Source organism: Alosa sapidissima, chromosome 2 (genome assembly GCF_018492685.1).
Source record: "Alosa sapidissima isolate fAloSap1 chromosome 2, fAloSap1.pri, whole genome shotgun sequence".
Classification (NCBI taxonomy): domain Eukaryota; kingdom Metazoa; phylum Chordata; class Actinopteri; order Clupeiformes; family Clupeidae; genus Alosa; species Alosa sapidissima.
Genome location: NC_055958.1, coordinates 15,652,667 through 15,666,907, shown reverse-complemented (window position 1 = coordinate 15,666,907; position 14,241 = coordinate 15,652,667). Strand labels below are relative to the sequence as shown.

Genomic DNA, 14,241 nt, shown 5'->3' with positions numbered 1-14,241 from the left:
CCTCTTGGTCCCACTCAGGTGAGAAAGGTGACACTGGCACGGTTGGAGAGCCAGGACGCACTGGACAGCCTGGACAACAGGGTGGCATGGGAGCTATGGGATTGCCAGGTATGGCATTTTTCCACTCTCATAGCTGGCAAAGGGCAGCTTCTTATTTTCATTGCATCAGGTAACCTGTGGGTACCTCCATCCATTTATTTCAGATAAACATTTATTGTTTGTGATGGTCGTATGTGTGTGTGTGTGTGCGTGTGTGTGTGTTTGTGTGTGTGTGTGTGTGTATGTCTGTATGGGTGTCTGCCTATGTGCCACTGTGCAGGTTCAACTGGGCCAAAGGGTGCCAAAGGTGTGACTGGTATTCCTGGGCACACTGGCTTTAAAGGAACAGACGGGGACAAAGGTGACAAAGGTGATGCTGGTCTGCCAGGCATTGGCGTTCCTGGAGCTCCTGGAGAGAAGGTAGGGCAGGCTCTACCAGCCTCAATTTCCCTTTATATTTTTAACCTGTGAGAGCTCGTTTTCCTGTTATAATCCTCATTGTGGCAGTAGCCATCTCAAACGGCAACCGTTTTAATAAATGTTGTTTCCTCACTCAAGGGCGAGAGTGGCGTGCCAGGACAGTCGGGCCCTCCTGGAGGCAAAGGAGAGAAGGGTGGTGAGGGATATCCAGGAATGCCCGGATCACCAGGACCAAAGGGAGACCCAGGGCGAATTGGATATCCAGGTCATTAACTTGCCAACTTCCTTCAAATCACAGTTTAAATCACATAATGTAATCTGTGGAATAAATCTAGGGACATGTAGCAATTGAATATCAAGATTCAAGTTGTCACTTGTTCAAGAATGTCTCTTTTTTTGAGCAGGCAGTCCTGGACAGCCCGGCGAGAAAGGTGTTGTTGGGTTGCCAGGGTCGCCTGGAGAACCTGGACTTTCAGGACGACCAGGTACCTGGATTCTTTTCATGGTTTTCTCTTCTGCAGCAAGATTTTTATAGGACATTTCTCATTATTTTGTGTCAGTTTTTTGGCTGTAGGACAACTATCATGTCCACAGACAAAAATACAATAGAGAATTAGTTGTAATTGATAATCTTTTTCTCTCAAAAACATTCCTTGTCAAACTAAGTGCATTTCTATGAATAGTTTTGCTACTTTGGCTAACAGCAGACACGATCATGGAGCACAATACCCATTAAAACATACAACAAATATCCTACAGTACATGCACACGTTAAAAGGCCATTGAGGATGCGTGAGCATAAGTTTCTTCGACCAGAAACCTAAATAAAAGCATCCTTAAAGTACTTAGGTCAAAGGTCAACGTGAGGACCCAAACTCATGTTACATGTTTTGTCTCCTAGGTGAACCAGGCTTACAAGGTCCCCCAGGGGGCAAAGGTGACAAAGGTGATCCTGGCAAGGATGGATATCCAGGGTCATCAGGAGACAGAGGAGATCCAGGTCAGTAGCGCTACTGTATGTGTGTGGTCTTCATAGGTCTTAGCATCTTAGTAATTGAATGCTGCCGGTTATTATACATGTAAAAGATTGTGTTTTTCTCTGACGTGTCTTTGCAGGTAATCCAGGTATAGGCCAGCCAGGTCACCCAGGAGAATTTGGCCCCAAAGGTGAGACTGCACATGACACCCAATGACCTGTAATAATAATTCTAAAGAATTCCCATTTTTAATTCCAAGAGCATGTGGTAGCCATAGTAGACAATAATATATTATGAACTTAAAATACTGCTCATATTTATTACTGAATGCCATCTGCATGCTAGACTAGGTAGGCCTGAACAGTTAGCCCTTATACAGCTCTGGAAAAAATGAAGAGACCACTGCAAAATGTTCCTACAGTTGCTGAGTGACATTCGAGTTGACGGCCATATTTAAATTTGTAGCGGTCTGTTAATTTTTTCCAGAGCTGTATACTCATGTGGCCCTATAGTGAGGGGCATACAGTATACCCATATGTACAGTGCAAAACCAGTTGCATGCCTGTTAACGCTCATTTATGCTCAAGGTGAAATATGGACATGCACGAAGGAGCCTTCTGTCTTTATTCTGGGTTCATTTTGTCCATTTTTGCACATTTTCTGAAAGCTTTTTTGATATGGATGTAACAGAGTGAGGTTTAAAATGGACAAATGGTGTCTTTTCGTACAAAAAAAAAGGAGCACAAATCAGACTCCAGTGTTCATCCTTTGCATTCATTCTCTCATTCTCACTCTAAAGGTGACAAAGGCAGTCCAGGATTCCCAGGAACACCTGGCCATCCTGGTGTCCCTGGCATCAAAGGTGATAAAGGACTTGCAGGTGACTATGGCAGACCAGGACAGCCAGGAGAGCGAGGCCTCCCTGGGCCTTCTATGGAGGGGCCCAAAGGAGACAGAGGTACCCCTGGAACACCAGGAGAACCAGGTGAACAACTGCTATTGTTATGAGTGTGACTTTCTAGGACCCTGACAATTACCTTAACAATTACAGCTTAGGTGATGGTACTCTGGTGTCCTTGACCTTTAAAACACTATCGTACTGGTCATTAAACAGGCTTTTGTGTGAATGTAGAATTGGCTCTCTTTTTTCTGTATCTTTTTTTTTTTAAATCTTTTTTACGTTTAGTATTAATTGGACGGTTTTGCTTGCAGGTGCCACTGGTACTCCGGGTCTGCCCGGCGTTCCGGGCAGTGCGGGGTCCAAAGGAGAGAAGGGAGACCAGGGATTTACCGGACCGCAGGGAACGCAGGGCTACAAAGGAGAAAAGGGTCCTCCAGGAATTCCTGTATGTTACCGAGTTTTACTCTTCAGCAAATTGCCAATTGCTGCCTTTATTACTCTGTTATATGCCACAATTTCATGAAAGCACTGACTAATGATCTTGTTCACTAAATGTTACAACTAAACGTGACACTTAGTTCTGCTGTGAATCTCGTTGACTGTTTCAGGGTGAGCCTGGTCTCCCTGGTTACAGTGGTATTAAAGGAGAGACGGGCAGTCAGGGTATCCCTGGTTTCCCAGGTAAGACATAACACATTACACACTTAACAGATACTGTCAGGGTATCCCTGGTTTCCTAGGTAAGACATAACACATTACACACTTAACGGATACTGTCAGGGTATCCCTGGTTTCCCAGGTAAGACATAACACATTACACACTTAACGGATACTGTCAGGGTATCCCTGGTTTCCCAGGTAAGACATAACACATTACACACTTAACGGATACTGTCAGGGTATCCCTGGTTTCCCAGGTAAGACATAACACATTACACACTTAACGGATACTGTCAGGGTATCCCTGGTTTCCCAGGTAAGACATAACACATTACACACTTAACGGATACTGTAGGTACCCTCTCAGATTAAAGTTTGCCAGTGGTGTTTAAATTCATAACAGACAAGCAATGCACAGTGCAGCAAAATATTTTACCCCAGTTGCTCATTTTCAGTAGCCTGGATGCCAGCAAAACTTAGTCCTGCCCACAACATTTAAAGGAGAATTCCGGTGTGATATTGACCTAAAGTGTATCGAAACATGATACCGAGTGTGAACGTATGTCTCATAGCCCATCTCGGCTTGTCCCCTGCACTCCAAAATCTGGCGCTAGTTAGCCGATGCTACCAACATCTTTTTCAATAGTGGTGCTTCGGCATCGGGCTAGCCATGCAAATAAATCACTGTTTTACACCCATTTACGAGGCTCAATGTATCTCCACACTTCATTGGTAGACTTCCGAGGGCCCTGACATTTAAAACGAGACATTGAGAACTTTGAAAAAGCACTGGTAGTTTACTTACAAGACGATTTATACAGACAGTATCTTCACAAAGTTTAGCGTTTGCAGCCATCTTGAATTTAGTCACGATAAGTCGAGCAACGAGTAAGAATGAACAGCTATGATAAGGGATCAGATTCCAAAAATAATTCAGTGGAAATGCATGGATTCCAGTTGCTGCTACTGGAAGAAACTGGAATCCATGCATTTCCACTGAATTATTTTTGGAATCTGATCTGGTGGTGGTCTGGTGGTGGTCAGCAGTTCGATTGACGGCCATTTGACTTTTCCCACAGGCCTTAAGGGTGAAATTGGTGGTGGTGGTTTGCCAGGAGACCCCGGAGACAGAGGATTCCCTGGGCCTAAAGGTAGGCGATGAGAAACATCTCCACAGTCACTGATGGATTCACAAATCATACAAGGATAGTGTGTCACTGTCAACACACATTTGCTCATGCACTCATGTGCATACACATGGACACACACACACACACACACATGGACACACACACACACACACACACACACACACACACACACACACACACACACACACACACACACACACGGACACATGCACAGACACAAGGACACAAACACACACAAACATATTCACGACACACAAACACCATGGAGCTCTAGAGACCCTAATGAGCCTTTGTTTCCAGGTAATGATGGACCTCCAGGACCTCCAGGCCCTCACACCTTTATCAAAGGAGACATCGGATTCCCAGGCCAGCAAGGACCTCCAGGACCTCCTGGGCCTCAAGGTTACCAAGGAGAAAAGGGAATTCACGGTGGGTCTTTTACAGTAGATCAGGGGTATCAAACTCATATTATGTAGTGGGCCGGATTTGTTGGAATGAGACCTAGTGGGGGGCCATGTCATGGTCATTATCATTTTTCTACATGAGTATCAGAGTGTTGTTTGATTATATCACTTATGAGCAAACAAGTACACAATAATGTACTGCTGTCATATACAGTACTGCTCTTTCTCTCTTGAAATGCCCTACTTCCATGTTAGTTTTTCTGCTTCTTCCTTCCTGAGGATGGTTTGTAGTGCTAGGTTTAATCAATTTATCATATCATAAAGATATTGCTTATTACACATTGTTGAAGACAACTGGATGTGAATTTCTTTTTTATAATTTTCCCTTCCTACCCAAAACACCTGGGGGGCCGTATGAAACCTGCTGGCGGGCCTGATCTGGCCCCCGGGCCTTATATTTGACACCCCTGTTTTAGATTAATACAGGAACCTTAATGTTGTACGATTGCACCAGCAACAGTAAGCTAATAGCCTCAGAAATGTTTGTCCATGGTGATCAAAGAGGAAGAATCCCTGAAATTCATGGATGTTTCTCTCATAGTCCTTATGTGTTCATCTAACATTCCTGAGGCATTGCATTGCTGCTGAATTAGAATGATACTGTAATATAAAAAAAAAAACATGTCCAGAAATAAGAATGTCAAGCTCTGTACTGGCTATCTTATGTGTCAGTTTTGCTGTCTTCCTAATGGGCTCAGTTTGGGCCCCGTGCTAACTCACCCCTGTTTGTTAGGTGTGACTGGTTCAGCCCCGTGCTAACTCACCCCTCTGTTTGTTAGGTGTGACTGGTTCAGCCCCGTGCTAACTCACCCCTCTGTTTGTTAGGTGTGACTGGTTCAAAGGGTCTTAAAGGGGACGAGGGGACACCTGGGTACAATGGACTTCCAGGAGCCAAAGGAGAGCAGGGTCAAAATGGACCCACAGGTTAGACACACACACACACACACACACACAACACACACACACACACACACACACACACACACACGCACACACAGACACAAGGACACAAACACGCACAAACATATTCACGACATATATTTGTGGTGCATGCTGCAGGAAAGCACAGCTAGCTTCTATATTATGAGGAATTGCATGGTTACATGAACTTGAAAGCCAATTCAATCGATCAGATACAGTGAACGTGTACTCTCCTACCTCTAGGACCCAGAGGATTGCCCGGTCCCCCGGGTCCTGATGGCGTACCTGGTCAGGTGGGCCCCCCTGGTCCCTCCTCCATGAACCACGGCTTCATGGTGACACGTCACAGCCAAACGACGGACATCCCCCAGTGTCCGTATGGCACAACGCTGATCTTCGATGGCTACTCCCTGCTCTACACTCAAGGCAACGAGAGAGCCCACGGGCAGGACCTGGGTAAGAGAGAGGAGAGAGGAAGGAGAGCAGGAACGAACAACAGAATTAAAAACAGACGAGTGATGTATGAAACTGTTCAGACCATACATTTTGAGACTAATGTATTCTATCTCCCCAGACTTTAAAAACAAACATTTTAAAAGTGAATTGTGTAATAAATATATAATATGGATATAAGTGCCAATCGTTATATCGATATAATAATAATAATATATATAATAATATAATAATAATAATAATCCATATAAGTGACTCTCTCAGCTCCAAATGGACTAGATTCTAGTTCCTACTCTGTTTGTGTGTGTGTGTGTGTGACGTTACTGTACTTGAAGATCAATCATCTTCCAGGTGCCTGACCACTGTTATCTGACCTCTCCCAGGTACTGCTGGGAGTTGCCTGAGGAAGTTCAGCCCCATGCCCTTCCTGTTCTGCAATGTGAACAACGTCTGCAACTTCGCTGCCCGTAACGACTACTCCTACTGGCTGGCCACTCCGGAGCCTATGCCAATGAGCATGGAGCCCCTCACTGGACAGAGCATCAGGCCCTTTATCAGCAGGTGTGTGTGTGTGTGTGTGTGTGTGTGTGTGTGTGTGTGTGTGTGTATTAAGTATAACAATTGAATGGATGTTTCAAGAGAGAAGTCTTTGATATTGAATGAATGTTTCAAGAGAGAAGTCTTTGATAACAGTACGGGTGTGTGTGTGTGCGTGCGTGTGTGTGTGTGTGTGTGTCTACAGATGTTCTGTGTGTGAGGCTCCTGCCATGGTCATGGCTGTGCACAGTCAGACCATCATGATTCCACCCTGCCCGTCCGGCTGGGTCTCACTGTGGATCGGCTTCTCTTTTGTCATGGTAAGACACCGCATCTCCTGAACACAACCCACCTGATCTGGGATCAGCTTCAGCCTTACTTACACTACAACAAGCACTGCAGCAGAACAAGCTCAAAATAGGATCAGAGTTAGACTATGTCCACATATAGCCAGGTATTATGTAAAAACATAAAGTATACTGTATGTTTCCTTCTTCATATTTCAAAATAATTCCGTCCACACGGACGTGCAAAAACAGCCGTTAAAGGCTGTCAAGAATTTGTCAATCAGACAGATGGCAATGTTGGCCAATTGGAGACCTGAAATTATTTCAAAGAAAGGTGAAAACATCATATCACAATCCAAAAAAAAGGAGAAAAAAAATACCACTTTGACCAGAATTTTTTAAAAAAAAATACTGTTTTCAGTGACCGAAACAGTTTTCTTGTGGACAAAACGCGTATCAAAATCTCTGTTTTTAAAAATACCTGGCTACATATAGACAAGACCTTAGACTCCTCAACAATAATACACATAGGACATTCCTTAAACACCATAGACACAATAGATGCCAAAGACTCCAAAAGTATTGCCGTGTATTAACTGTTCCCATTATCTCTCTCTCTCTCTGTTCCTCTCTCTCTCTTTCTGTTTTTATCTGTCTATTTGTGTGTGTCTCTCTGTCCTCTCTCCCTCTCTCTCTCATACACACATTTTCACCCACACACATACACTTTCATTCTACCTCCCACTCACTTTGCTATCGTATATCTCTCTCTCTCTCCCTCTCCTCCTCTCTTTCTCTCTCTCTCTCCCTCCCCTCTCTTTCTCTCTCTCTCTCCGTACAGCACACTGGCTCCGGAGCTGAGGGCTCGGGTCAGGCTCTGGCCTCTCCTGGCTCCTGTTTAGAGGACTTCCGCTCGGCGCCCTTCATCGAGTGTCATGGCCGTGGAACCTGCAACTACTACTCCAACGCCTATAGCTTCTGGCTCGCCACCATTGAGGAAGATGACATGTTTAGGTACATCAGTCGTGGCCCATTCTCTTCACTCTGAGCAGCTTAGTCATGCTCCCTTTCCAATCTCTCTCTCTCTCCTCTCCTACCCATTCTCCTTCTCTCTACATCTGTTTCAATATTGCTTCCTGCCTAATCACGACTACCTTTTACCTGCATTTTTATGGTAGACCTTTTCCCCTTGTTTGAATCCCATAGGACATTTACAGTAGAGTAAGCACTCTTTTCTATCTGTCTCTGTCAGGAAACTGTAGTGCCTTGGTGAGTGGTGCCTGGGTGAAATGATCTCCATTCAAAACCAGAACAATTCACATAACCATTTAATCTAAAAACGTCCATTGTTCATATCCTCGTAACATTTATGTATTCAAGGACAGTTACATGAAATCTACACGGTAGCTCCTATCTGGGCAACATGCACACAATTGAAAATGCTTATTTGACCACAATGCATGTACTACCAGTTCTGACCTCAGGGGGGCGCTCTTCACCAACTCCACATTTCTTTATAAATGTCCCTGTTCCTATAGCCTTCAGCCAAACAATATCAGAAGCTAGAATCAGAACATGACATAAGTGGTTCAGATATTAATATCCTCCTCTGTGATGTAGATTAACACTCTTTGGGGATTGGTTTCACTCTTTTGGGGATTTATAAAGTGATCTGTTATTAATAATATAGCGTTTCCTTTGCTTAGTTCATGTGCTTTCATATCTTGTCCTCATATCCCACAGTTAAAACATCTCTTGTGAACCAGCCCTCAGTAGTTGATGTGCAATGTCATTTCTTTGTCCATGGATCAAATTTTAGTGAAAAAACAAAATAAAATCAGTGCTGAATAGGCAGAATGAGATTGTAGGAGTTGTATTTCATATGTGTGTGTATGTATGTGTGTGTGTGTGTGTGTGTGTGTGTGTGTGTGTGTGTGTGTGTGCTTGATTAAACAGGAAACCTCACTCTGCAACGCTGAAGGCAGGAGAGCTGCACACGCACGTCAGCAGATGTCAAGTGTGCATGAAGAGAACATAAGCTCCTGCCCACACCGCCAAATCGCTGCACACCGCCCCTCCGTCCAGCCCTCTCCACCCTGGGTTTTTTTTTTTTTTTGGTCAACTTAAAGTTTTATGTCACACACACACACACACACACACACACACACACACACACACACACACACGCACACACACACACAGAGACAGGATGGTGCTATTCCTCTTCCTTTACGAGGAGATGGACAGATCAAGAAGAAAGAGAAAAAGAACAAAATGGAGGCCTGGCACAGGGCATCTCCTCTCCTTGTCATGAAAAGAGGAACAAAACAACAGAAAAAAAGAAACAGAAAAACGAAGAAAAAAAATAGATCCAGCTGGTGTCCCTCTCCTTCCTCCCACCCCTCCCCTCTGCTCAGTCCAGAACATTTCAACTAAAATTGCCGCCCCGTGACAGTCGAGTCCTTTAGAGTGGAGCCCCTTTACAGCTGCACTGAGTACACCCCCCATGTTAAACGGGGCCTCTCTGAAGAGACTGGAGTGGAGTCAGGTGCTATTGATGAACATTAGTTAGCCTTAATCTCACTTTGCAAAACAATTATCTTAGTGCGCTCTTTCTTTGTTTTATTTTGTTTTCTATATGAAAGAAATCATGCCACTTATAAAGTACACCAACAGGTATTGTGTTGTGTTTTCTCAATCTTTTGTATTGTCTGTCATTTTTAACATATGCTAATTAGTATATGGAGCAGTTTTGTTAACAGATGTTGAGCAATTTCTTTAGACTTTCACCATAAGTTATAATTCCCTGATTGCCAGCACTAGTTCGGAGCGCGCAGCTGTGCTTTGTTGTAAATATACGGCTTCTTTAGTACTAAACACCATGCCACTGTATTCTCTTCAGGTAATAATTTGTGTGTATTTTTTTATTTATAAAAAGTTCATGAACATATATTGAGACCAAGTGGGATTTATAAGCAATAGGTGAATGGTAGATGTACCCCTCCTGTCCCCCTTTTTGTGGTCCTTTTCACCCCCCTGGCTGGCTGTCTACAGACTGTTTGGTGGTAGTGGTGAATCAGCAGCTAGCGTTTGGCTGTGTTTGCTGTTGTACGTGTGTGCGGTGCTGGCACGGTCACTACAGCCACACCTGTTTGTCCCAGTCCAGGGCCGTGCTGGGAAGAGAAGAGCAGGGGAGGCAACAAAACATGTTTTTCACAACACAGTCATGTTGTGCACACGTGTGAGTGTGCGTGTGTGTGTGTGTGCGTGTGTGTGTGTGTGTGTCCGTCCGCGTGCATGTGTGTGTAGCTGTTAGCTGCAGGTGTGTATGTTACTCACACAGTGCCAGACATCTGCTTTGCTGTGTTTAATGTTGCTACAGTAACTGTCACAAGCGAAGTGTTTCGTACCACAGCCCAGTGCCTCCTAGTCTACCTGTTTTGTCAGTGTTGGTCTCTGAAGCCATCCAAAGTTCTATGCCAAAGAGAGATAGCCACTTACATATGTCTGTACACTTACGCCCCAGTTGTTACACTGATAATACTTGACTATGCAAAGAATGCTAAAGGCTCTAAGCACATTATTACAACTTTGTGTTTGTAACTGCTCTCGGCTTGCTACCTAGCTCATGTAGGTAGACAGATAGCAGCCTAAGTGGACCAGCATTAGGTCTCCTCTGTCCCTCTCTACCCACTCATTCAAGACTAAAAGCCATATATGATCTATAGATGAAAGCACAGCACATTTTACTCCTAGTATATGTTTTGTTTTCCGGCTTTCTCAGGATTTGCGCCGCTGTTTTGAGACTTCAGTGCCTTGTAGAGGGAATCCTCTATGCAAACACACACACACACACACACACAAACACACACACACACACACACACACACACACACACCACACACACACACACACACAAACACACACCACATTTCTCTCTTTGCCCTCACATCCATTCCACTTGAAAAGGTGTAGAATTGAAGTCTGTTGTGTCCTGAGGACCAGGAAGTGTTGTATTATTCTCTCATCTTGTCGCCCAATGTCTCGCTGACCTCGTTCAGGCTTCCTGCTAGTGCCTCTCGACTGTCACGGTTTCTGGGTCTTTGCGTCTGGCCCCGCTTGTCATCGTATGACAGGCTGAACTCTCGGATGAGCCACTTGAGAGATCGTCAGAATTCTCAGACGCTGGTCCCTTAATGTGCCTTGACTAACCACACCAAAACAGTTGTTTCTCTTCTCTTCCACTGTTGTCACTTCCCATTTCCATATTGTGTAAGTCAATAAATAAAATGATTTGTATAAATGGGCCATAGTTTGTGTGTTTTTTTATAATCGAAGGTAACACTCCCTCTGTGTCCTGGCTCAGTGACAATCCAGTGTAATTTCCTGATCATGACCACTAGAGGGCAGACTTGGCCTTCTGATAGCAGGCTGCACCTTGGACCATCACTACTGTGCATGCCCGAAGAGTGTTATGAAAAAAAATATTAAAATGTCACTGCATATTAATATATATGCATATTGGAACATTTGTAAGGAACAAAGCTACCCCAAATGTATATCACCCTTTGTGCCCCTACGATATGCCACCTTATAATGGTGTATTACAGCTATAGCAGCACACATGTGCACACACATAAATGTATCAGGAGTACATTTCATATATACCGGTATACCATCATTTACATACTATGCTATGCTATTATATATGATAGAATAATGAACGCTTCATGTTTCTGCCATCCCACCCCACCCCCCCGTCTACCCCACTCTCTCTTTCTCTCTCTCAAGGAGCTTTATTAGCATGACCATAACGTTGTACAGTATTGCCAAAGCTCTCTCTCGCTCTCATTCTATACTTCTGCAATGTCTTCAGCACTCAGTTGGTCTTCAAGGTACAGCTCTTGATTGGATCTCATCCTATTTAAATGGGAGATCTTTTTCTGTTTCCATTAATAACCTCTCTTCTGATGTAATGCCCATTTTATATGGGGTACCTCAGGGGTCAATTCTTGGTCCTTTGCTTTTTAACTTGTACATGTTACCTCTTGGTTCTATCATACGGCAACACAACATCTCTTACCACTCATACTCTGATGATACCCAACTTTACATTTCTATCTCCTCTGATGACCCCAGTCCGCTAAATGACCTCACTTGCTGAATCTCCAACATTAAAAAGTGGATGGCCCAACATTTTTTAATGTTAAATGATGCGAAGACAGAGATTCTGGTTGTAGGCCCTAAGGCCATGAGACATCACTTTCACCCAATTCTAACCTCCCACTTGGTAAAACCGTGTGAGGATGTAAAAAATTTAGGAGTGACTCTAGATACAGATCTTAACTTTCAAAAACATATATCTAACATTACCAAAACAGCTTTCTACCTCCTTAGAAATATTTCTAAAGTCTGTGGCCTCCTGTCCTTACAGGATTGTGAAAAATTAATACACGCTTTTATCTCCAGTCGTTTAGATTACTGTAACGCACTCTATGCTGGTCTAACAAAACAGATGCTAAACAAACTTCAACTTATCCAAAATGCAGCTGCTAGAATACTCACTAGAACACCTAAATTTAATCATATCACCCCGATTCTTAACTGGCTCCCAGTCAAACAAAGAATTGATTTCAAAATACTTCTTCTTGATTTTAAGTCAGTAAGCTGCCTTGCCCCACCCTATATTTCTGATATGATATCTTTTAATGATCCTACCCGTCACTTAAGGTCCTCCAGTAAATGTCTCCTCACAATCCCCAGAATCAACACTAAGGCTGCACATGGTGCCTTCAGTTACTGTGCCCCAATCCTCTGGAATAGCCTACCATCATCAGCCTAAGGTCATCACAATCAATTCTCGCTTTTAAAAAGGGACTTAAAACTTATTTAATTTCTTTAGCTTTTAATTCATGACTACAGGTCTCTGCTTTTAAAACACTCCATTTTATTTTTATTATTTTTATCTATTAACTTTCTTTTTGTTTTGTTTTTTTGTTTTTTTTCCTTTCTTTGACTTTTCTTTTGCTAAGTGTGTTTTTTATTTTAGATAATTTAATGACAACTCTCCACTCAAAGCACATTGTGTCTATGTATGCCATATGAAATGTGCTATATAAATAAACTGACATGACTTGACTTGACTCTCTCTCTCAAAAACATCTATACCCCCCACAGAGAAAAAGAGAGAGAGAGATTCTGAAACCGGCACAGATTTTACCAGAAACCACATCATTGGTTTAACACGACTCCAGGGCAAAGTTCAGTCATTCATATGGCCTGTTTGTGTCCATGAGGGCTCAGGCAGCACAGGGTTAAAAGGGCCACATTGACCCTGCTGGCAAAACACCGTGAGGACATGTATGCGATTCCAAAAAAAGAGGGCACAGATCAAAGAGAGGGGTTGTCTATCCCTCCGGCTCATTGATCAGAGCACTCCTACACATGCACAAACACATCTAACCGTTCACAATCACATTCATACTCTTTTCCATGGAGGTGCTTGAAAACATTAAAGCTGCAGTAGGCAAGTCTGACAGATTGAGGGGACCTAGCCAAAATTTTGAATGTTTACAACTCTCATGCCCCTCCCCCACTACCACCTAGCACCCTCTCATCGAGTTTGTGCTCATCAGTGCGCACCAGACTGTGATTGACAGTCAGATCTCACACAGCCCTGCTCTAATTGGACCAGAAGAACCAGGAGCTGTGGAATTTTACAAAACAAATAACAGGCACTAGATGGAGGTAGAAGTGGAGGTTTTTGTCTAAAACCGGCTGATTTATGTTGTTCTGTCGGAGCGTAGTGTCGGTTTCAGTGAATATGATCAAAAAAATCTTACCAACGGCAGCTTTAATGTGATTGAACCTGTCGAAACATTGGTTGTCCATTCACCAATGTGCCAAATTTGAAATTGATGATGCTGTTTGATTGCAGGTCTGACTGAGAACATTTAGCTTGATTACAGGTTGTTAACATTAGCAAGTAATGAAAACAGTAGGGCGCTAAAGTTCCCAACAGATTTAACTGCAGATGAATTGCAAATAATGCATGCAGTAAGGTTTTGTTTTTTTGTTTAAGTGAAGTATTCAAGTGTTGACAACAGTTTTTAAGAATAACTCTGAGAGGAAATCCAGAGCTATGTTTTGCGCTGTTGCAACATTCTTACATCCATATATGATTGAATTTGCAGGAATAATAGTCTTTTCAATTGAATCGTCTCATTGTTGATGGGATCTACAGAATCCATCTATATAGTAAGTGCATCACATGACTAGAAATGAGTTGACTCATTGGTCTAAATGACTTCATATGAGATGAATTATCTTCATGGTTATCCACATTTCCCATCAGATGAGAAGTGCTATACATTGTTGGTGAATCTTCCCCATCTCCTGCCACCAGTAGCAGCAAGTTACTGTAGTGTGAAG

General features: G+C 43.2%; 1 protein-coding gene across 1 annotated transcript in view; it reads left to right on the top strand.

Annotated features, from left to right (window-relative positions):
• col4a1 (collagen, type IV, alpha 1) overlaps positions 1-11,118 on the top strand; it is a 53,581-nt gene extending 42,463 nt beyond the window's left edge. Inside the window, exons 36-52 of the mRNA XM_042084653.1 lie at positions 19-108; positions 320-459; positions 598-724; positions 864-944; positions 1,361-1,459; positions 1,576-1,626; positions 2,236-2,421; positions 2,649-2,782; positions 2,946-3,018; positions 4,077-4,148; positions 4,449-4,577; positions 5,438-5,536; positions 5,777-5,989; positions 6,370-6,547; positions 6,729-6,843; positions 7,652-7,824; positions 8,767-11,118. Coding sequence (XP_041940587.1) covers positions 19-108; positions 320-459; positions 598-724; positions 864-944; positions 1,361-1,459; positions 1,576-1,626; positions 2,236-2,421; positions 2,649-2,782; positions 2,946-3,018; positions 4,077-4,148; positions 4,449-4,577; positions 5,438-5,536; positions 5,777-5,989; positions 6,370-6,547; positions 6,729-6,843; positions 7,652-7,824; positions 8,767-8,848 — 2,042 coding nt within the window. The 3' untranslated portion in view covers positions 8,849-11,118. The remainder of the gene's footprint in view (positions 1-18; positions 109-319; positions 460-597; positions 725-863; positions 945-1,360; positions 1,460-1,575; positions 1,627-2,235; positions 2,422-2,648; positions 2,783-2,945; positions 3,019-4,076; positions 4,149-4,448; positions 4,578-5,437; positions 5,537-5,776; positions 5,990-6,369; positions 6,548-6,728; positions 6,844-7,651; positions 7,825-8,766) is intronic.
• Positions 11,119-14,241: the final 3,123 nt, after the last annotated feature.